Here is a 23,022-nt window from a genome sequence, read left to right as displayed (position 1 = left end):
ACACTTGTTAGGGGCCCAACAGCTCTATTATTCTTTATTTTATCTCTATGAGGTAAGAATCTGCTTTGCTTGACTTTGCCTAAACCAAATCACATTGGCTAATATCTGTTATAGGGGCATTGCCAGTGTGACTAATGGGTAGAGCTATCTTCCCTACTAATGTTAGGAAACAGAGATCCTCCAAGGTTGAGGGCATTGCCCCTGAAGCCATAAATCATCCTCTGAGCTCACTGATGTTTGCCTGAGTCAGGGGAATGCTGCTGTCTTGTCTCTGAGCATTTTCTAGTAAATACATTATCTTATTAAATTCACATCCCAGTGACCATCTATCCTAATCTGAATTGTATTTTAATACTGTGCATAAAAAGCTCCCATATCACCCATAGCACTGGAATCTGTCCTTTAATTTTCCTCCCCTTTTCATTATTTTTTTTACAGCTTTATTGAAACTCTTCACCTTATTTTATCAAATCCATTGTCTGAAACATAGTATGTTCTCTGTAAAGGTCTGTTACTCCCCATTTAATATTTTTAATCTCTCTTTCTTCTCTTTATGCATATTTTTAAAATTTGATTCTGGCCTTATCCTACATAATCTGCATTAAGATAGAAACAGTTATTTAGGTCTAATCACATGAAATTGCTTACCTACAAAAATAACCATCCCCTATGGTTTAATAAGAAATGCATAATACATACAGAAATGAAGGGCTAATAGCAAATAAAAGGGGGCAATCATGGCACAATTCTATAGGTGCCAGGTCATCTAGGGGACAGGGGGTGCTCTGCATGTAGACCCCCTGAATGTGGCAGTTGCAGTCTCCAACCATGTCCAGTACAGAGTGGAATTGTTGTCTTTCATAGGCCGTTCTGACATCTGATTTGTCCTCAGGGATCAAAAGCCAGTGGATCTTACACTGAAGAGATCATGTATAACCTGAGCTGTTACAACCCCAGTTCCTTTATCCTTGTGGGAATACCAGGCCTGGAGAAGTTCCACGTTTGGATTGGGATTCCCTTTTGTGCCATCTATGTTGTGGCTATTGTGGGCAATTGCATCCTGCTCTACCTCATTGCAGTTGAGCACAGCCTCCATGAACCAATGTTCTTCTTCCTGTCTATGCTGGCTACCACAGACCTTGTCTTGTCCACTGCCACAGTACCCAAACTGCTCAGTAACCTCTGGCTTGGCTCCCAGGAAATAACCTTCTCTGGTTGTCTCACCCAGATGTTCTTCCTCCACTTCAGCTTTGTGGTGGACTCCGCCATTCTGTTGGTCATGGCCTTTGATCGCTATGTGGCCATCTGCTTCCCCTTGAGATACACTGCCATCCTGACGCCACAGGTGATCATCAAGCTTGTGGTGAGCATTGTTGTGAGGAGCTTCTCTGTTATCCTGCCAGATGTTTTTCTGCTGAAACGCTTACCCTTCTGCAGGACTCGTATCATCCCACACACATACTGTGAACATATAGGAGTTGCTCGGCTTTCCTCTGCTGATATATCCATCAACATCTGGTATGGATTTGCTGTGCCTGTCATGACTGTCATTTCAGATGTGATCTTTATTGCTGTTTCCTATACCTTAATCCTCCGTGCTGTCTTTCACCTCTCATCCCAGGGTGCCTGCCAAAAGGCCCTCAGCACCTGTGGCTCTCATGTCTGTGTTATCCTCATGTTTTATACACCTGCCTTCTTCTCCATCCTTGCTCATCGCTTTGGGCACAGTGTCCCTCGAAACATGCTAATCCTACTTGCCAATCTCTATGTGGCTGTTCCTCCTGCTCTTAATCCTGTTGTTTATGGAGTGAAGACCAAGCAGATTCAGGACAAATTTATTCTCCTTTTTTCTTCCAAGAAAACATGAGTGGGGTGGGCCACTGAAGGATAAATTTAGGTAACATTGATTAGGTAAAATTTTATATAACACAGGAAGGCATAAAAATAAAGCTGTAACTCCTATTAATTTGATATTTTAGAGTTTTACCCATGTGCAAAATAGAAACTGAAGAGAGGAGAAAGAAAACCTTTGAGACTTATAGAAAATCAAGGGTTTTCTTGGTTTAGTTTTCTTTCCATTTATATGAAGTAGGTGATGATGGGTATAGAAGACTAAGGTTCACATTTTTCATAATGCTGATTTTGAGATATTTCCTAACATGCATCTCATCCCTATTTCTCAGTTTCCTAGTTAAACAAAAATCTTCATCTTTCCTCTTTAAGCACCTATAAGTTCTCTGCACTACAACTACCAAACTTACTCCTTCACACTTCAATGCTGATTCTATACATTATTAATTCCTTCTCCTGCATCCTTTACTTGGTTACTTGTTTCCTACCCATCTCTGATTACATAGAGTTGATTATCTTTTGTATCTATTTTCAATTGCATCTCCAAAGAAAATTTTACTACCTTTGGTTTGTATTTTATGGGTATTAATATTTTTATTAAGTCATTATGAAAATACAATATTAGTTAATTCATTTCACAGATGAGAAAACTGAGACGTAAAAGATTATTGAAAGACAGGTAGTAGATGCAGGATCTAAAACTAGGTCTGTCTAATTCTGAATTCTTCATCCAATTGTTTTTTAGATATCTACTCACTTAAATGGCTCATAAAATTTTCAAGCATAATTACTCTAACACTAACCTGGAAACTCACTAACTTCCTCCATTGAAAAGTGCTCTTTTCACGTCTTTTTTTGTTGTTGTTCAATTATAGTTGTTCCCATTTCTGCTCCATTACGCATCCCTGCCCTGCTCACCTTCACCTTCCATATTCAATTCTCCAGAGGGTCTAGAGACATATGAAAGGATACTCAGCATCACTAGCCATCAGAAAGATGCAAATTAAAACCACAATGAGATACCACTTCATACCAGTAAGGATGGATATCATAAACAAATTGACAAACAACAAGTGTTGGAGAGGATGTGGAGAAAAGGGAACCCTAGTGCACTGTTGGTAGGAATGCAGACTGGTGCAACCACTGTGGAAAACAGTATGGAATTCCATCAAAAATCTAAAAATGCTAGTGCCTTGGACCTGGCAATTCCATGGCAGAGGGTATACCCTAAGAATGCAGAAATACCAATTCAAAAGAAGCTATGCACCCTAATGTTCATAGCGGAGCAATTTACAATAGTCAAGTGCCAGAAACAACCTGAGTGCCCATCAGTAAATGAATGGATCAAAAAACTGTGGTACATTTATACAATGAAATACTATGAAGCAGAAAGAGCTCCTATCCTTCAAGACAGCATGGATGGAACTGGAGAGCATTATGTAAGTGAAATAAGCCAGGTGATGAAAGACAAGTACCATATGATTTCACCTATAAGTGGAACCTAATCAACAAAGCAAACCAGTGAGCAAAATAGAACAAAGACATGGAAATACAGAGCAAACCAACAGTGACCAGGAGGGAGGAGGGCAGATAATAGGAGAAAGAAGAAGAGTCCTGTCAAGGAACAGGTATAAAGGACTCATGGACAAAGACAATGGGGGTTGGGTGGATTGAATGTGGGAGATGGGGGTGGGTAGGGCAAGGGGAGGCTAATAAGGGGGGAAATGGGGGCATCTCTAATTGAACAATTAAAAAACTTAAAATGTGCTGATCTTTTCTGTTGCATATAAAAGTTTAGGTCTTTGTAAAAGTGCTTCATCCTCAATTGGGTATTCTAGTGAATGTAAAGACATGAATGTCCTTGGAGAGTCATTTGTCCATAATTGGAGAGTGCAGATTATTTCCAGAGTCAGAGCTTCAGTCATAATAGCAATGGGGTAGAAGGAAGGCAGAGGTAAAAGAAAAATGTTAGAGATTAATTTCTCCTACTTTCCATGAACGAGCACTAAGGTATAAACATATGCATAAACACAGAAGTACTGAAAATTTCCAGGTTGGAATCCTTTGTCTCATTAAAGGTCATCCAAAGTGAGGAAGGTGGGACAATTCCTAGAGACAATCAGGACTGAGAGAAGACAATACTTGTCCAAAAAGCACATTTTTTCTAGCTCTGAATTGATTAGAGAAGAATTGGAAATAAAAATGCAGAAACACATTGCAATCCCACCAAGTCCTGAATGAACATATTTCATTGGAAGGAGAACAGGCTATTCTCTTTGTTTTTTAGAACTTTAGAAAGAAAAATGTTAGAGATTAATTTCTCCTACTTTCCATGAACGAGCACTAAGGTATAAACATATGCATAAACACAGAAGTACTGAAAATTTCCAGGTTGGAATCCTTTGTCTCATTAAAGGTCATCCAAAGTGAGGAAGGTGGGACAATTCCTAGAGACAATCAGGACTGAGAGAAGACAATACTTGTCCAAAAAGCACATTTTTTCTAGCTCTGAATTGATTAGAGAAGAATTGGAAATAAAAATGCAGAAACACATTGCAATCCCACCAAGTCCTGAATGAACATATTTCATTGGAAGGAGAACAGGCTATTCTCTTTGTTTTTTAGAACTTCCAACTCACTAAATATGTAGAGCTGACCTAGGCAATAAAACACTTCCCTGCACCATTGTTAAGAAATCCCACAGTGGTACTTCCGAGTCATTGTGCCACTATGAATAAGGTTTTAAAGCAGAGCTAACATATAAATACAATTTTAGTAGAATAGAATTACTCTAGAAAAAATGGTAGAAACATTTATTTTACAGTTGCTAAAATTTAAAGAAAATTGTAATTCTTTCAAGAGATTTTATTCCTTAAAGCAAGAGTAATAATGCTGAAAATAAACTAATAGTATGTTTAAAATTATGTATTTCAGTCACAGTGAGATGTGAACAAAAAGTGAACAGACTACATATTTGTTTACTCCTTTTGTGCTAAAAAATGACAGAAGTTACTGCAAATATTGGTACTGCTGTTTAATTGTCACGATAAATCAGACAAATTTTGTTAGTTTTACTAATGAGAAACTGAATCCCATAGAATTTATTGAGGGAGATTATTTGATGAAGGCCAATATGTATCAAACCAGAATTATAATAAAATTCTCAGTGTCATACATATACACACTCATCTGTCACAGGCAGAGCTGCAAGAATCTGGACAGCAGCACAGATGTATCTGGCCCCTGAAACATGAGACTTCAGAAAAAAGCACCCTCGTGCTCCTGAAGGTACAAACCTCTTTCATGAGACACTGGCACAGCTTATATTTCTCAGTCATCAGTAGAGAAAATGTTTATTAGGTTTAGACATGTTTTATATTTAATGACGTTTTTCTTTGATAATGGCCCCATTGATGGTATGTTTTTTTATACCAGGACAATTTTTGGTAAAGAAGCAAGCATTCAAGTATCTTATTCAAAATTACACTGCATAAATTGGGAGAGATTGGACTTGACTCAGACACTGTGAACACAAACCTCCCACTTAGTACCTATTATTTATGACACTGTCTCCTTCAGTCTTTGATGAAGAAGGAACATCATGGTTGAACTGATATGTCACTGAGAACTCATTTGTAGTGAACGATTCCTATACAAAACTTTGAATAACATACAAAAGAAGTTGTTGAAGAGTTTTCCCTTTTCTTCTCAGTGCACAGGAAATGAAATTGTTAAGAATTTAGTGTAGATGTCACCTCCACACAGGTCTTTTTTTACGATGAATTAGTCATTTTCTTTGGGATGATAAAAAAAAGTAAACTAAGTTTCTTTACTAATACAAACATGGCATTGGGAAAAAATATACTTGACACAAGGCAAATTGTAAACTCTATTGTTAAATGAAGGATGTTGAAATGAAAAAAAGGGAAGCAGCAATAAACAGTAGAGAAAATAGTGCAGAAAAGCTCAGTGTGTTAGGTGCTCTCAAGGCCAGAGGCACTACAAAGCAGATGCAGGCGTAAGATTTAAGAGCTTGGAGAACACAGTGTCATGGGGCCAGTACATGTCATGGGATTAAAATATGGATCAATTTTCTCAGAAAATGAACACAAAGAGAATTTATAGATAAGAAACCCATGGTTTGTGACATTATATAATGAGACAGTGCCAGCATCGCAGTCTAGAAAAGCCCCATCGTAATGGGGAAGAACAATCAGAATGAGGGCTAACTGCAAGGGATCAGAGGAGGAAAATTCCACAAAAGCATTATGTTCAAACTGATTCTCTAATCCTATAACCCAGAGGCACTGTTTAGGTTGATCACTAGAGGAATCAGTCTTTTTCAAAACCACATACCCCCATGTACCAGACCTGTTTCTCTGACACACCCACCTCCCTGTAATGCTTCCCTGGTGTGATAACTGGTACACCAAGTACAGCAGAAGTGTTCTTATTTGTATCAAAATGGGGCTCATCTGTCACTTGTCTCAGATCCGCAGAAATGGCAACATTTCATTTGTTCTTGGGAGAGTACAGGGTAATGTGAGCTATAGAAATATTACTGGGTTGGATGAGGGATAGGATGTGCCTTTATTTGTGACATTGTAGTGGGATCTTGAGAATAATGTGAGTGAAAATGGGAAGAATTAGTTCTGTTCTTGGTAATAGGTATAACACTGGTGAAGCATAATATGTATGTGGTAAGGAATTGTAGGTCTCAAAATCAGAGACAATAAAAACACAAAATTCTGAAAGAAGATGACAGGGGTTTATCATACTTACCCTGATATTGACACACATCTGTCAGCTCTGAAATGATAAAAATTCATAATAATAAATATAAGCAGAGGAGTCAGCACTACAATCTTCTTACTGTCTACATCGGGGAAAGACAGGGTCTATGTGAGGTAGTAAATGGAATAATGAGAGGAGAACAAGGCAGCTGGTCACTCCCCACTAAGTATGGCTACATCATCAGCACATGATATCCATCCTCCTTTGTCTCCTTTATCTACATCTAGAAACTGAACCCTCCTCCCTCTTCTACTCCCCACCATCACCAGATCCCACAGCCACCCACCAGCTCTGGCATTCCTCACCACGAAACCCTTGCAGGATTCCACTCAGGTCAGGAGCCTGGAACACTCTTCCTTGTTTCTTGGAGACAGTTTTTGGCTTCTTCAGAGTGAATTCAGGTCTTACTTCTAGAGATGGCAAAATAATATTCTCACACCTCTGATTTTTTGGCTCTACACAAATACTGATTTCTGTCTCTTCACCCCACTAAGCACTTGAACCTCCTTCCATGGACCCTTGAGATAGGAGAGAGCAGAGTCCTGATTTTGGAGCCAAAGGAAAGTGCTCATGTCTAACTTTACAGTACCTGTCTATGTTCTTAGGAAGGCTTTGGCCTTGCAGAAGCACAGTTTAATCCTTTCAGAATAAAAAAGTAACCACCACCTCTCTTACCACTTGAAATCATATAAAATTACATAATCTTTTTAAAGAAGAAACTTTGCTTCCTTGAAACAAAATAACATGAGGAAAACTCACCAAATGGATATGAAGTGATATTACATGAACGTGAGGTTGAAGAACCTAGTTCCTAGTTGTTTGCAGTATATCAAGTGAGGGAGTCCTGTTTAGACAGGACCGAGACTTTAAAGTCTGCTCTGAACTAGGGAGGCTCTCAGAACTACATCTGAGATTTCAGGTTCTCTGGGAAAACAGAGTAACACGTGGAAAAGAAGACATTATGGATACCATGCTAATAGTCGTCAGAATTCTGTGTGTTTTAAAAGTTTCTTGCAGCCATGTGTGTATAAAAATTTAGACACAAGGATGCTGCCCTTCCATTCTTGCTTCAAAAGTGCATGGTCAAGAGGGATCAATTATTTGCACAAGGGCCAAAATATTCTTTGCAATTCAAGTCTGTTTTTGAAAAATACAGAGAACTGTATGGAAGGGACCTGGTTTCTTCTATTCCCAGGGGAGGAATTAAATTTAAAAAGAGTCCTCTCCAATTCTGAGTGCTTGGCAGCAAAGAAGACACAACTTACCCACAATAGATCACACAGCTATGAAGTATAGGAACCTGAGTTAGATACTTGAATGCTGGGTGAATAGAACTGATGCATTCACATGGCTTTGACACTGCAACATTTCATCCCTAACAGCTGCTGATCCAAACTCTGCAAATCCCCCATCCAACCTAAATTCGCCACTATAGAAAGTGGACCATTCGCAATAGTTAGAGAACACTCAAACCATAGCATGTGAACAGACATTTAAGATAAAACTAAACCAGGATTTTCCTGCTCTGAGCAATATTTTATTCTAACTAACCACCAGATAACTTTAATGGCTTTAAACCTCTTTTCACAGCACCAAAGGACCATCTCTGGTCCCCTACACATAGCTTTCCATGATGCCATTCACATCCTAAGGAGAAAAGAAAAAACATGAGTCAAGTAATAATAAGCCTCCTCACTTACAAAGCTTTATCAGATCTCTATTCCCAAATATAGTCCCAAAGTGAGAACCAAAAGGTAAAGAAAAGACCTAAGTCAATCATTCAATAAAACTCATGTGAAGTTTTCAGGTTTCCTAAAAGGTAGAAAAAACTTCCACCTTATGGAACCACAATGAGGCTTCCAGCACCTGGACGTGAGGTATATTTAGGAAGAAAACATAAGGCCCACGATATTTTCCCCATGTTCATAAGGCTCCTCATGAGATGATTTTAATAATTTATGACATGTTCATTTATTCGACATGAATGTAAAGTGATATACAATTACTTGGCAAGCATTAGGCCATAATTGGGAGAATCAAAGATGAATAGTTCAACTACAGCAGAAGAACACATACAACCCACACTAGAGATACCCCTAGGGCTCTGCATTCATGTGAACACAAAAATGGCAAAGGATATTACTTCATAAGGCCACTCAGCCAAGACTGGAAGACATGGCAGATATACCTAATACATAGAAATAAATATATGGAAGCAACCAAAATGAGAAGACAAAAAAACATGTCCCAAATGAAAGATCAGGAAAATACTTCAGAAAAATAACTAAACAAAATGGAAGCCAGATGCAGAATTCTAAACAGTTACAAGAAGGCTCACTGAACTTAAGGAAAGCATAGATGATCCCAGTGAGAACTTCTAGAAAGAAACAGGACCCATAACAAATTAGATAGAATTCATAAAAAAGACTGAGTGAAGAATGCAGAGAGAGAATCTTAAAAGCAGCAAGGGAAAAGCAGTTGGTTACCTATAAAGTTTCCCATAACATTTGCAGCTGATTTCTCAATGTAAACTTTATATGCCAGAAGGGATTGGCATTAATCAAGTGATGAAAAGCAAGGACCTACAACCTAGATTACTGTAGCCTGCAAAGCTATCATTTATTTTTTTAATATATTTTATTGATTATACCATTACAGTTGTTCTATTCCCCCCCTTCATTCCCCTCCACCCACACACTCCCTCCTCCACCATTCTCCCCCACTTAGTTTATAACCATGTGTCTCAAGTTCTTTAGATTCTATATTTCCCCCACTATTCTTGCCCTCCCCCTATCTATTTTCTACCTACCCTCTATGCTATTTTCTGTGCCTTCTTCCCCCTTCTCCTCCTCCCACTCCCCTGTTTCTAACCCTTCATGTGTTCTTCATTTCTATGGTTCCACTCCTGATCTAGCTGTCCTCTTAGTTTGCTTTTGTTTTAGGTGTGGTTGTTAATAACTGTGTGTTTGCTGTCCTTTCACTGTTAATGTTTTTTATCTTCTTTTTCTTATATAAGTCCCTTTAGCATTTCATATAATAAGGGCTTGGTGATGATGAACTCCTTGAACTTGACCTTGTCTGAGAAGCACTTTATCTGTCCTTCCATTCTAAATGAAAGTTTTGCTGGATAAAGCAATCTTGGCTGTAGGTCTTTGGATTTCATGACTTGGAATACTTCTTTCCAGCCCCTTCTTGCCTGTAAGGTCTCTTTTGAGAAATCCGCTGACAGTCTGATGGGTACTCCTTTGTAGGTGACTGTCCCCTTATCCCTTGCTGCTTCTAGGATTCTCTCCTTCATTTTAGTCTTGGCTAATGTAATTATGATGTGCCTTGGTGTGTTCCTTCTTGGGTCCAACTTCTTTGGCACTCTCTGAGCTTCCTGGATTTCCTGGAAGTCTATTTCCTTTGCCAGACTGGGGAAGTTCTCCTTTATTATTTGTTCAAATACATTTTCCACTCGTGGCTGTTTCTTTCCCCCTTCTGGTACCCCTATAATCCGGATGTTGGAATGTTTAAAGATGTCCTGGAGGTTCCTAAGCCTCTCCTCATTTTTTTGAATTCTCATTTCTTCATTCCTTTCTGGTGGGATGTTTTGTTCTTCCTTCTGGTCCATTCCATTGATTTGAGTCCCCGTTTCCTTTCCATCACCATTGGTTTCCTGTGCATCTCCCTTCATTTCAATTAGTTTAGCCTTCATATGTTCCTCTAATTTGTGACTATAATCAACCAGTTCTGTGAGCATCCTGATAAACAGTGTTTTGAATTGTGCTTCTGAGAGGCTGGCAATTTCTCGGTCGCTTAGAGTTATTGGCTCTGGGACTTTGAGTTCTTCTTGCGCCATCTTTTGGGCTGTTTGTGCCTGTTACGTAGCAGGATCAGAGCCCTAAGGTTTTCACCAGAGCAGAGCAACTCAGTCACTGGGTTGTGATGTTGTATATGGGGGCGGGGTCAACGAGGAACTATGCCGTCCCGTCTGCCACCTCCCCCCGTAGCCCCCACAGGTGCTGCAGCTGCCACTGTTACCGGGCCCGAGCGTTTTGTCCCTCTGCACGCGAGTATGCCACCTCGTGCCTGCGCACGCTGCCTGCGTGCCTAGGTCGGGGGATCTGTCCTGCGCAACCCTGCTCGCTGCTGGCTCCGCCCCTCTTATCGCCCCGATGAACGGTTAGTGGTTGTTGGACTTCTGTATAACTCAGTTTTCTGTTTTTTGTTGTGTCTTTGGTCTCCAAACCATTGTTGTATTCAAACTTGGTTGTGGGAGAAGGCACAGTGTTTCCACCTATGCCTCCATCTTGGCGGAAGTCCCAAAGCTATCATTTAGAATTGAAGGAGACACAAGGAGCTTCCCAGATAAGAAAAAGTTTTACAAGAAATGTAAAAGGGTTTTAAGAAGAAAAAAATTATAATGGCATCTGTAGACCCTTTCACACAATGAATGCACAATACATATTCTTTTCAAATTTATATAAAGTTTTTTGTATATATAACATTTTAGGTTATAAAGTATGTGTCAATACATTTAATAAGTGAAATAATAAATGCTTTTTGATTAGAAAGGAAATAAATTTAAAATATTCAGAAGAAGTATAAATCACCCTGTTTATAATTACGCATTAGTTTCAAAGATATCAAGAGTTGAACAACAAAAAATCACAAAAGGAATTTGAAAATAAGTTAGATTGAATCAAAATAACAAGTAAATAATCTAGAATTATAGAATATAGCAAAAATAACGTGTTTATATCATTAAAAATGATACAGGAAAGATTGTGTCAAATCACTGGTCTAAATTCTCACTTTAAGAAACTAGAAAAACAACAACAAATTAAATACAATACACATACATGCATACACACACTCATATATAAATGTGCATATATACTAGGACAAGGAAACAATGTAATTAAGAGCAGAAATCAGTGATATAGGAAAGTTAAATACAGATAAATCAATAAAACTAATCAGTTTATTCTTTTTTTAAAGGTAAATCTTTTTTTTAAGATTTTATTTATTTATTTATCTTTAGAGGAGAAGGGAAGGAGAGAGGGAGAGAAACATCAACGTATGGTTGCCTCTTGTGGGTTCCCTGCTGGGAACTGGCCTGCAACCCAGGCATGTGCCCTGACTGGGAATCAAACCGCAATACTCTGGTTCACAGGCCCACGCTCAATCCACTGAGCTACACCAGCCAGGGCCTAATCAGTTTATTCTTGAAAAACATCGATAAAATTAACCAAACAACAACAATGAAGTCACCTTATAAGAAATAAAAGAGGGGACATTACTGTAAGTACTGTAAAAATGAAAGAGATTCTGCCCTGGCTGGTGTGGTTCAAGGGATTGAGCAACAGCCTGCAAACCAGAGTCACCTGTTTGATTCTGAGATTAGGGCACATGCTTGGGATGCAGGCCAGGTCTCCATCCAGTAGGGGACGTGTGAGAGGCAACCACTCATTGATATTTCTCTTCTCTTTCTACCTTCCTTCCCTTTCCTTCCCTTCTGCCTAAAGATAAATATATTAAAAAGTAACAAAAGAGATTCTATGGGATTATAATGACTAATTTCATGTTCACAAATCTGACAATTTACAATGGACAAATTTCTACAAAAATGTACTTAATCAAAATTTGACTCAATAAATGTTAAAAATCTTAAGAAAACTTAATATATTTATATTTTAAACCTTTCCAAAAAAGAAAGGCCCAGAGTGAGATGGTTTCACTGGTGAATTTACTGAATTATTAAAGAATAAATAATAACAATCTTTCATAATTGCTTATTAAAAATACAGATGAGAAAAAACCTCAACTCATTCTATGAGGAAAAAACAAAACAAAAACTCTTGGGACCCAAGGAGGTTTCTGAAAACTGTTCTAGGGTAGATTACAGATATAGGGGCCTACAGAATATAATTAGAAACAATGAATCTTCTCTCCAAAGTCAAATTTTTGCACTGCAATTGATATGTTAATAAAAACAAGTTTTTCCCTTATTATTCCTGCATTCAATTATTCCTATAACCTCTGAAATAGATGCAGGAAAAGGTTACTGAAAGACCATGGGAACCTCAGTGTCACCACCAGAAACAGAACAGCTACACAGCAGAGTAGAAAACTTAATCTTCATTTTCCTCAGTTCAGGTGCTGGGCTTTCTTTCCAAGTCTTACCTGCGGCATATTCCTTGTTGACCCCTGCAACTGATGCTCCAGCTCTGACCTAAGATCCCTCACCGCCTGGCTCCGCTGGACCAGCTCAATCTCAGCCCGTTCCAGGACACACAGAATATGCCCCTCCTCCTTCGCCACCCTTTGCAGCTCCTTCTGCTCCTCAGTATCCAGGATGCCTCTCAGTTTAAAACAATCCTGGACACATTGGCTCTCATTTTGTATTTGATTTTTCAGGAGTGAGAAAGAGAGAGGGCTTCAGGCTGTTAGGCAGAGACTGGGAGACAGAAAAAGAAGTATTTGATTTGGAAGTTCTCACAGGGAAGGGAAATGGAAGCAGGGGGGCAATTCTTGGGGGAGGCTACTTTTTCCTATCACTTTCTCTCCGTCACATTCCAAAATAAAGGCCTCAAGTCCGCATTATTAAAGCTAACCCTAAATAAAACAGGACACCTGGTGTGGCTCAGCTTTTACCCAGCTGCCCAGAACAGTAATGCTCCCCTGCATGACTCCTGACCCCCATGCCCACCCTCAGCTAACTTTGAGCACCAGGGGACAGAGCCACGAACCATTGAAAATTGTCTTCCCCTGGAAGAGTTCAAGGCTCAAAATAATGACAGAAATGAACACGAAAGTCACTAGCCATTCTCACCAGAGTCTCTCTGAGAATCACTAACCTGCAAATATCTGTGTTAATTTGTGACAGGTTCTATTGCAGCCCCACCCCTATCAGGAAAAGGATGAAGAATGCCTATAAAGTGAGAGGACGTATCAACTGTCAGGTAACAGATGGCAAAGAGATCCTCGGGACTAAGACTCAAGGATCTGCCCAGATTCTTGTCTAACTCCCTCAGCAAGTCTCCTTCTACCTCCCAGGAAGTCCTCTCTTCTCTGACGTCAGCGCTCAACTTCTCAGCTTTCTGCTGCTGAGTCCTCAGCCTATCCAGAGCTGCCTGCAACTTTTCCTGTGAGGGAGGAGCCACACCAAATATAGCGTTGGTCATTCTCAGCAGCAGAATAGAGCATGAGTTCCTCCCAGGAAGCTCGGGAAGCTCGCTTGAGCTCCTAAGCTCCACTTCCTGTCTCAAACACCGCCCTCACCCCCATCAGCTCCGCCTCTGTCCACAGCAGGAGGCAAACAGTGCCAGCAAGTGAAGCTAGCCTGGGCTCTGCCTCCAGGTTGCTCCACACCACCCCGCCCCCTACCATCGGAGCTGCGCTTCCTGTTGCCACCTCGACCCCTCCCTGGAAAAACAGGTCCCTGGTGCCAAAAAGGCTGGAGAATACTGGAATAGAGGACAAATAAGGAAAAAAAAAATCAAGCTGATCTCTGAAGAGACCAGAGTTTACAGGAACTGTGAAATAGAAATTAAAGTCTGTGACTTGAAGGAACTTTGATGTGGTGAATGTGTTCTTTAAGACTCATGTAATAGAAGCCACCACTCCCTTGTCAGGAGAAGACTGATTCTCTTTGTCCTAGAAGAAACCTGATCCTGTAGTAAGGAAAGAACGTAGGCATCAATCCACCCAGCTGCCCACTTACCCCTCCTGTTCAAAGGGGCAGGGACAGCTCTACTTGGGCACCAAACCTCCATCTATTAGCACAAGCTATAGAAATATCCGCTTATTGTTTGAGTCTGCTCATCATTTTGTAGTCATGTGGAATGCACAGAAATATCCTTTTGGCCTGGGAAGGTGAGCATAGGAAGAAATGTGATCAAAGTAGTCTAGCTTGGGGGCTGGGAAAAGCAGCAACAAAAGGACTGAGAGTTATTTTGCATATCAATAACACAGGCAAGCTTCATACCTATATGCAGAAATGATTGTTTTGGATATCAAGAATAGCAGACTAGGCTCCCAGTCTGAGTGAAGCCAAGAAGGTATGCATGACTTTAACCCACGTTGTAACTGGGAGGCATCTCCCCCAGTTACAGCACCTGTGGCAGAGCTGGGACATTTGCTCCCCACCACAGGGCCACGTCTGCAGGAAATAACTATGGCAGCCAAGAAAGACAGAGAATATGGGAGTGCTAGCAGGTGTAGCCAATTGTGGGAGGGGTGGTAGTAGGATCATGGAGGAGATTCCAGGCAGGGATTTAAACTAGAAGCAGATTGTCATGAGGGTCCCGGGGGAACAATTCGAGACCATGGTGTGCAAAAGAGGGTGAAAGGACTCTCACTGGCAGGCCACGAGGAGGTGCCACATGGTTTTGGATTAAGAACTGAAGATCACAGTGACACAGCTGATGATGCTGCAGACTTCTTTTTTTCTTTTAGAAGATGGTACTTCTGATTGGCATGTTCTGAGGCTGGTCTTACTGGGCAAAGAGGGGAAGGCAAGACTGTGGGTGTTTGTGGGTGTTTTAAAGTGACTTTGAAATTTAAGTGCAACATTCCACCATTACTCTAAACCTGTATAACTTTTGAATTAAGATTCCTTTCCTTTTCACAAACTCTGGCATTAAGAGTCACAGTTTATACTGGTGGTGGGCAAGGATGAACCTAGAACAGAATGACCCAGGGAGGTGGGGGGAAGAGGCTTGTTTCTGCAACGGCATCTTGGCCCCCAAACAGGTTCATTCTGTAACAAAAGTAGAGATTTCACATCAAGTACTATTTTCTGCTACTATTGTTCTGCCCTGTCTTTCCTCCATCCTGGTCTGTTACCCAGTACTCCTAGGCAACCTCCTCCATGAAGAAAGTGTGGTGATCTTGGTGATCTTGAGACCTCTCACAGAGCCAGCAAATGAACTCCCCATCCTCCTTACAGAAGAACAAGAGTTTCTCTCCATGGTGCTCACAGAGATCTGTCTTCTGCTCCTCCTCTGGGTTCAACTTGACCTCCCTCAGTGTCTCCACTATGTTGGCCATATGTCAATTAGGCCACAGGTTTGCAGGCTGGTAATGGCTTTGGTACATAGGGCAGCTGCTCTCTCCTTCTTCACTGACCATGAACCTCTTGTTGTTTGCAGTGATGCAGGCTTGGCAGAAGTTCTGCTTACAGTCCAGGATCAGAGGTTCTGTCAAGAGCTCCAGGCACATGGGGCAGGTCACCTTCTCCTCTATGTTCATTAGGATTCCTGAAGCCATCACAGCTTCTCCCCTGCTCCTATCTATCCTGATCTGAGGTTGCTCTGACTCACAGATTTCTGCCAGATTGGAAATGTTAAAGGGAGCAGAGTGAGAAAGGTAAGAATAAATTATGCTAACTCTATAAATTAAGCACAGGGCAAGAACAATACTGAAGGACAAAAAAGAAAAGGTAGAGAAGCAAGGAAAGGAGCTTGGTGACCTGGTAAAAGGACAATTCATACAATTTTAAATACTTTTAGTTCATCTGACATGACAAATTTCATTTTTATCTGTGCAGTGGTTATTACTATCCTTCACTTTTACACAACAGAAGGATGATATGAACCCTTCCTACCAAGATCCTTGGGTGATCCAACATCTCACCCACTTCTTTCCCATCCTCAATGTAAAAACACATCCATGTGATGCTAAAACACATGTGTTTTGGTGCAAAACACATCCTTAATGATAAACGCACCAAACCACCTATGTGTCTGGGCTTTTATAGCCACTCTGAGTATGCAATTCTGCCCCTGGTATAAGTAAAACTCACTCTCAACCTCCACTTAACTCTCATGTTCATTTATCAGGAAGACATGCTCTGACTGCTTATTTACAGTGTAACCATTGTTATCATTTGCTATATTTTGAAATGACTTGTTATGAGGACAAAATATGTCACAATTTGTTCATGTATGTGACAAGAGCAAACCCTTTATCAGATGTGAACATAGAGACAGTGAGTGATGTACAAAGATTATTTATCTTCAATACACAGAGTCACAATGATACAGGGTGCAGCCAAGGCAGTGGGGGGAGCAGGCAAAAAAAGATTTGGAATGGTATCCAGAACTCAAAGTGTATAGGAATATTGGAGAGACATATAAGATGCCCTTCCCCCTTCCCCCACAGGTGTGAGTTGGGGGAAGGGACACATGGAGCAGGAACATGAAGGACTGTTTTGTACAGCCACAGCCCTGCAGCTAATCCATGGCCTGGTCATTTAACATGTCTATAGCCTTTGGTGGGTCACTTGGATATGTTAAATGTCTGTGGCCAGGCTTGGAGCCAGGGGGATGAAGTCACTTCCTCCCCAAGATGTAACTGGGGGCAGGTTCCCTTAGTTACAGTGCCTGCGTAGGAGCTTGGAGAAGATTGGCTCTAGGACATGGGGCCATACCTGCCCAGACTAACGATGGCAGCCCAGTAAACTTGGAATAATACAGAAATACTGGCAGGTGTAACTGATCGTGGGAGGAGTCGGAAATAGAGGTACAGAGGAAGATTGGCACGGGGATTTAAACCCAGACATGGCAGCCATTGGAGGAGAGCCATGCGGTTTGGGGCAGAGTAAGGACCCCCTCTTGGTGAAATAAAAGAGGGAGCCACATGGTTTTGGCAGAGTGCAGACCCCCTCTTTCCCAAGTGAAAGGGGAAACCACGCAGCTTTGCCAGAATGGAGATCCCTGCGGCCAGATGAAGAAAGACATGTGCTTTTGGTAGAGTGCAGACCCCTGCAGCTTTGGTAGAAGAGGCCCAGGCAGCTTTGGGGTTCTCCCTTTGGCCAAGTGGCCTGGAAAGCAGGAGAGACTTTGACTGGAACTTGGTACAAAGAACTCTTGCCAGTGGAAGGTGCCGCATAACTTTGGATTAACTAGAGATCCTGCCTGGACGTCAACACAGCTGACAATACCAGCAGCCTGGAAAAACGAACATGTGCTCTTTTCCTGATTTACGGTACCCAGAGTTAGGACAGGGGGAGAAGGAGCGCTGTGTGTGTGTGTGTGTGTGTGTGTGTGTGTGTGTAGGTGTATACCCTAAAGGACTTTGATATTTTAATGAAGGCATTAGAACTGAATAGCATTAAATAAACATTTCGGTTCCTTTTCACAAATCTCTGGCATTGAAAGATGTCTTTCCAATTGGCCACTGAAGATCAGGCCCGGTAGGGGGGTCAAGATAGTATTAGTATACCATCTCCTCGAGTCCAGGGCCCTGGTGTATCTGTTCTTTAATACTTTATTTGGTATCCCTGGGTGGGCCAAATATTGCCCCTCCTTGGACCTCTGCTCAGTAACAACAATGAGCCTAATGTATTCAGGGTCTGCTTCTATCTTAGTGAGTTCATCAAAGACAAAACAGGTAATTTAGAAGGTTTGGAGAAGTCTCATGTTGATAAATGATAAAATTTAATGTTTGCCTGGAATATACCAAATACATTGATAGGAGCCCAAAGGGGTGTGTTGATGTGGATGGTGAGGAGGGAGGTAGTATAATATACTCATAGGATCACACAAGTCACATACCTGGGGAAATAAGAACACAGATGAAATAAATACCAGTACTGGGAGCAAAGTCTCAAAATATCAGGTAAGATTATTCAACTAATTGTTAATGACTATAAATTACATGCTAAGAACTAAACTAATACCCACAAACAAAAGATGAATCTAAACAGAGATTAAACCACTATTATCCTAAATTTCACCTGGAAAGTAACAGTGAATTAAATCATCAGCCAGATTATATATATATATGTGTGTGTATGTGTGTGTGTGTGTATTTATATAAATATGTATATTCATATATTTATACAAAGTATATGTTTATATATATACACATACACATATACACAAGCTGATGTGAAAAACACTACTAGAGAGGTGTACATGTTGTTGGGAAATCAAACAACAGGAGCAGATAATTAGTTGTCCAGCAATTCCACCTTGAAGACATGGGTTGAACTGAAAGCTGAAGAAGATGAAGGAAATATGGCATACGAGTGAGGAAAAATGTAGTAGGTAAAGAAATGACCTGTTCAACCCTGGCTGGTGTAGCTCAGTGGATTGAGCAGGGGCCTGTGAACCAGGTGATCGCGGTTCAATTCCCAGTCAGGGCACGTGCCTGGGTTGCGGGCCAGTTCCCAGCAGGGGATGGACAAGAAGCAACCATACATTGATATTTCTCTTCCTCTCTCCTTCCCTTCCCCTCTAAAGATAAATTTAAAAAAAAAGAAATGACCTGTTCATAAAAGACATACCACCCTGTCTGAATTTGGAAATGACAGTGCAGCTGGTGTGCCAAAAACCACTAACCCTTTGAGATATCCCATAAGCTCCCAGTGACCATGATATATGGCACTTTCCCAGTTACTTGACATTTAGGGGCTCTTTTCCAACAGCAAAAGAAAGTACCCATGTTTTACCTTCAGAGAAGAGGTTATGTGATTAGCGTTACCACTTTGTCACTTATTTGTAGGGTCATGTGTTAGATGGATCCACTATGGGAAAGGGAAAGACGGGTCAGATGCATGCACAGTTGCCCAGGGGAGAGATGATGATAGATTTCAGGACAAGGTAATGAAGGAAATAGAGAACAGGGAAGAGAGTAAGATATAGGATGGGGTGAGAAGAAAAAATGGCCATTAGATTAGGTCCCTGGGAATAAAGAGTCAACATCAAGCTTTTTCTTCCCATAGAAGTAATATTGGCTTACTCTTCTAATAAGTTGGGTATTTGGTTTTGGTTTTGTTTTCTGAGAAACTTACGAGGCTACAATAAAGTGGAAGGTCAGCTTCATAAATCAGCTTCCATCTGACTGATAATGAAATAGCCTCATGTAGAAAGTGTGTTTTGAGGACTTCCTATAGAACTCAACTGCCAGTTAATAAGCTAAGACTTCATTTTTCTTAAGGAGAGGGTGACTTTTACAATCAACACTGTCTGTTTTAGACTCTTGGATGCTGTGCTTATGAACTTTCATGAAGTAAATAGTACACTCTATTTACTGGGCTTACATAACCTATGGTGATTTCACACCTGTCCACTAAGTCTGGCTTCCTAGAAGGCTGAAATAACAGGAATAAAGGATCTTCTATAGCGCTGTGAGGACCATCACTGAGAACTCACCGGAGGCAGCCATTGTTGACATGCCCTTTTTCCTGTCCTGTATCCCTATCTCAGCTAAGTGACATGGAAGTTTATATCTTATCAGATCACATGAAGGGGAATGATAATCCAAATTGGTAATGATGCTGATAGTCAATCTGAAAGGGTATCAGAGTCTTAGCACCAGTGGTAGCACAGTGATGCTCATTCTCCCACCTGGACTCAAAGTGGCCCTGTGGCTACAGTCTAGGCTCAGGAGTTCTCTCAGGTGCTCCAAGTAAATAGGACTAGGAAGCAATAAGAAAAGAAAGAAAAAAATCTCAGTAGATATTTATGTCTCAATGGTTGCTAAAATTGATGGTGAAAGAAATATCTGTAGTATGAGATAATGAATTTTCTTTTAGCTCTGTGCTAGAAAGGGAAATATTATAAAGGCAGTATGAAGGTGAATTTAGATCTACTTACACTGTCCACTGGTACCTTGTTCATCACATATGAAGGGAACCTGATAAGGAATGAGGCCGAAGGAGAACCAAAAGTGTATTACAGCAGATGTCCAGATACTGAAAACATCCCAGAAGCCTATGCAGGTAGTCCCTGGCTGCAGAGACTATGGTCCAGATCAAGCTCTCATGAACTGCGAGATCAGAAGTAGGCATTGCATCAGAGATAGATATTAAATAATGTCTACCCCCGTTTGTGACTCAAGCATGATACAAACATGGAGAAGGAACTTTCAATCATTTGTCATTCCATTCAAGATCCAACCAATCCTGAGACACAACAAAAGCCTGTAGAGAAGACAGGAGCAGAATATGCATTTTTGCCTAGGGGCTGCAGAATTTATTTTTATAGCACAGCTACAAGGACCTAAGGTCAAATCATTTGCTGCTGCAGGACACAGATGAGGAAAGTGCAGAGGAGCTTGAGTTATCACAGATGGAGGTTGATGCCCCACAACCTGAGCAGTGACTCCAGGATTCCAGAGCAGGCAGGGAGATGCAAGATATGGAAACAGGAGTGGTATCTGCACTGCAGGGATATCACAACTGCCTAGACCATCCCTGAGCACCTACGAGTTTGTGCCCCACATCATGCTTCCTAATTCAGGAACCTTAATCAGAACACCAAGGCTATGTAACGTCTGCCTTCAAAACAAACAAGGTTTATTATGACCAAGAGAACCCTAAGGGTGTAGGGCACAAGGGTTCTCTCTTTAATGGCTCCTGCACAGGATTTAAAGGACTTACAGAACCTGCCTCAGGATGCGGGGCAGAAGCAGAAGTTTGAGAAGTACATAGATCATGAAGGTGATCCATCATCTGCAGAAGTGGAAGCTGGTTGGACTCTCAGCGAAGGCAGAGATTAGGGATGCAGGCGACAATGCTGACCCAGCCACTACCTTGCCAGCGTGATGGCTGCATCTCCCTCTAAGTTGTAGGTGCTGCTGGTTATGTCTGCCCCATCCCCCTGCTGCAGCTACTCAGAGATGACCGGGGAGTGCCCATGTCCCACTCTTCTCTCCCAGGGCCATCACCCCTATGCCGCCACTGAGACTTTACAGGAGCTGCCTCCACCACTGTGGCCCTGTCTGAGCATTTGGGCCTAGGCATCCCTCAAATGGGACACCCCTTGAGCTCCTTGCTGTGATGGCTGGGCTGGGAGGGAGTGCAGTTTTGTGCCCCAAGGTCTGTAACAGCGGAACACGGTGTTCTTGGCAGACTACCGCCCTCCAGGCACTGCACAAGAAGCAGAAGGAAGCCCTGGCTGGTGTAGCTCAGTGGACTGAGCGCGGGCCTGCGAATCACACAATCGCGTTTCAATTCCCAGTCAGGGCACATGCCTGAGTTGCAGGCCAGTTCCCAGCAGGAGACTCACGAGAGGCAACCATACATTGATATTTCTCTCCTTCTCTCCTTCCCTTCCTCTCTAAAGATAAATAAATAAAATCTTTTTTAAAAAGCAGAAGGAAGCACCCCCAATCTTCCTGGGAACAATTCCCATTCACTCATTCTAGAGTTCCAGCCTGAGGGGTAGTCATGGGCTTGACTCTCCTACCTGAGGGGATAGTCTTGAGTGTTCCAGCCTTTGGAGAGTCAGGGATTCACTCTCCAAACCTGGGGGCTGTGGTCCACAAAGAGGATCCAGAGGAGCAGAGTGAAAATGAAAGTTAAATTCTTAGGGGAGGGGCAGGAATGGAGAAAATCTGTGGACCAAGGAGTGGCTACCAACTACTACATTCTTAATCGTATCTGAATTTTGCTCCCTGAAGCTGTTCTCATGGCTCACAGAGTAATTCATCTTTGAAGAATTACATTTACCTAAGGTGTGTAATGTCACACAGGTCAACCCCATCTTGCTCTCTTACAAACGAGGTTCCCCAAGGAGTGAAAATAGTCTGTCTTTCACCACAGCAAGGACCCATGCTGAAGTCTCGCTTCAGGCTGTCATACTGGCAGCTCCCTCCGGTCCTGTATCCACCAGCTGAAGGAAGAGAATGTGCCCATTTGTGTCCTGTTAGGTCATGTGAGAGGGAATGGATGCTCAGATCTGAAATTACTTCAGGTGGTCAGTCAGAGGGGCTCTCCCAGATACCAGTCTGGGTGGTAGCATGGTGATGTTGACTTTCAGAACCTGGAATCAGTATGACAAAATTACACTTTTCCTAAGTGGACTGCAGAGATCAAAATGAAGTGTCACTTATTTGGCAATGTCATCTAATACTCTTTAACAAATAATCTCTATAGAGCTAGCATAATAAAAAGGAAAAAAGAAAAGTAATTGTGATGAATAAGTTTATGGATCCATGTGACTGGCCACAGGGTTCCCAGATTAAACATTATTTCTGGGTGTGACTGTGAGTGTGTTGTTTCCAGATAAGATCAGCCTTTGGATCTGTGGTCTCAGTAAAATAGAGTGAGGGCCTGGGCAGAACAAAGAGGCAGAGGAAGAAAGAAAGGAGTTCCTTCCGCTTCCTGCCTGCCTGCCTGCTCTAGCTGGGATGTACATTTTTTCTGCCCTTGGACTAGGAGTTACTCCATCGACGACTCTGGTTCTCAAGCTTTAAACCTGAACTAAATCACACCACCAGCTTCCCTGGGTCTCTAGTTTCCAGACAGCAAGGCCTAGAACTATTCAAATGCCATAATCATATGAGCCAATTACTGGTGGTCAATCTCCTTAATGTGAATGAAGGATATAGAGAATATTGGTTGTTTCTCTGGAGAACCCTAATAGAATATGAAACAGTTTG

The 23,022-nt window shown here is 41.5% G+C and overlaps 1 protein-coding gene and 1 pseudogene across 1 annotated transcript; one reads left to right on the top strand and one right to left on the bottom strand.

The window, feature by feature from the left end:
- Window positions 1-829: 829 nt before the first annotated feature.
- On the top strand, window positions 830-1,897 carry LOC118990818 (olfactory receptor 52H1-like). Its single transcript, XM_037051609.1, has one exon. The coding sequence runs from the start codon at window positions 929-931 to the stop codon at window positions 1,865-1,867; it is 939 nt and encodes a 312-aa protein (XP_036907504.1). The 5' UTR covers window positions 830-928; the 3' UTR covers window positions 1,868-1,897.
- Window positions 1,898-4,822: 2,925 nt separating this feature from the next.
- LOC118990836 (tripartite motif-containing protein 5-like) lies at window positions 4,823-6,680 on the bottom strand (annotated as a pseudogene).
- Between the last annotated feature and the right edge of the window lie 16,342 nt (window positions 6,681-23,022).

This window comes from Sturnira hondurensis, unplaced genomic scaffold (genome assembly GCF_014824575.4).
Source record: "Sturnira hondurensis isolate 20B ecotype Veracruz unplaced genomic scaffold, ASM1482457v3 Scaffold0007378, whole genome shotgun sequence".
Lineage (NCBI taxonomy): Eukaryota > Metazoa > Chordata > Mammalia > Chiroptera > Phyllostomidae > Sturnira > Sturnira hondurensis.
Note: the sequence above shows the minus strand (reverse complement) of the source record. Positions and strands in the feature narration are given on the sequence as shown.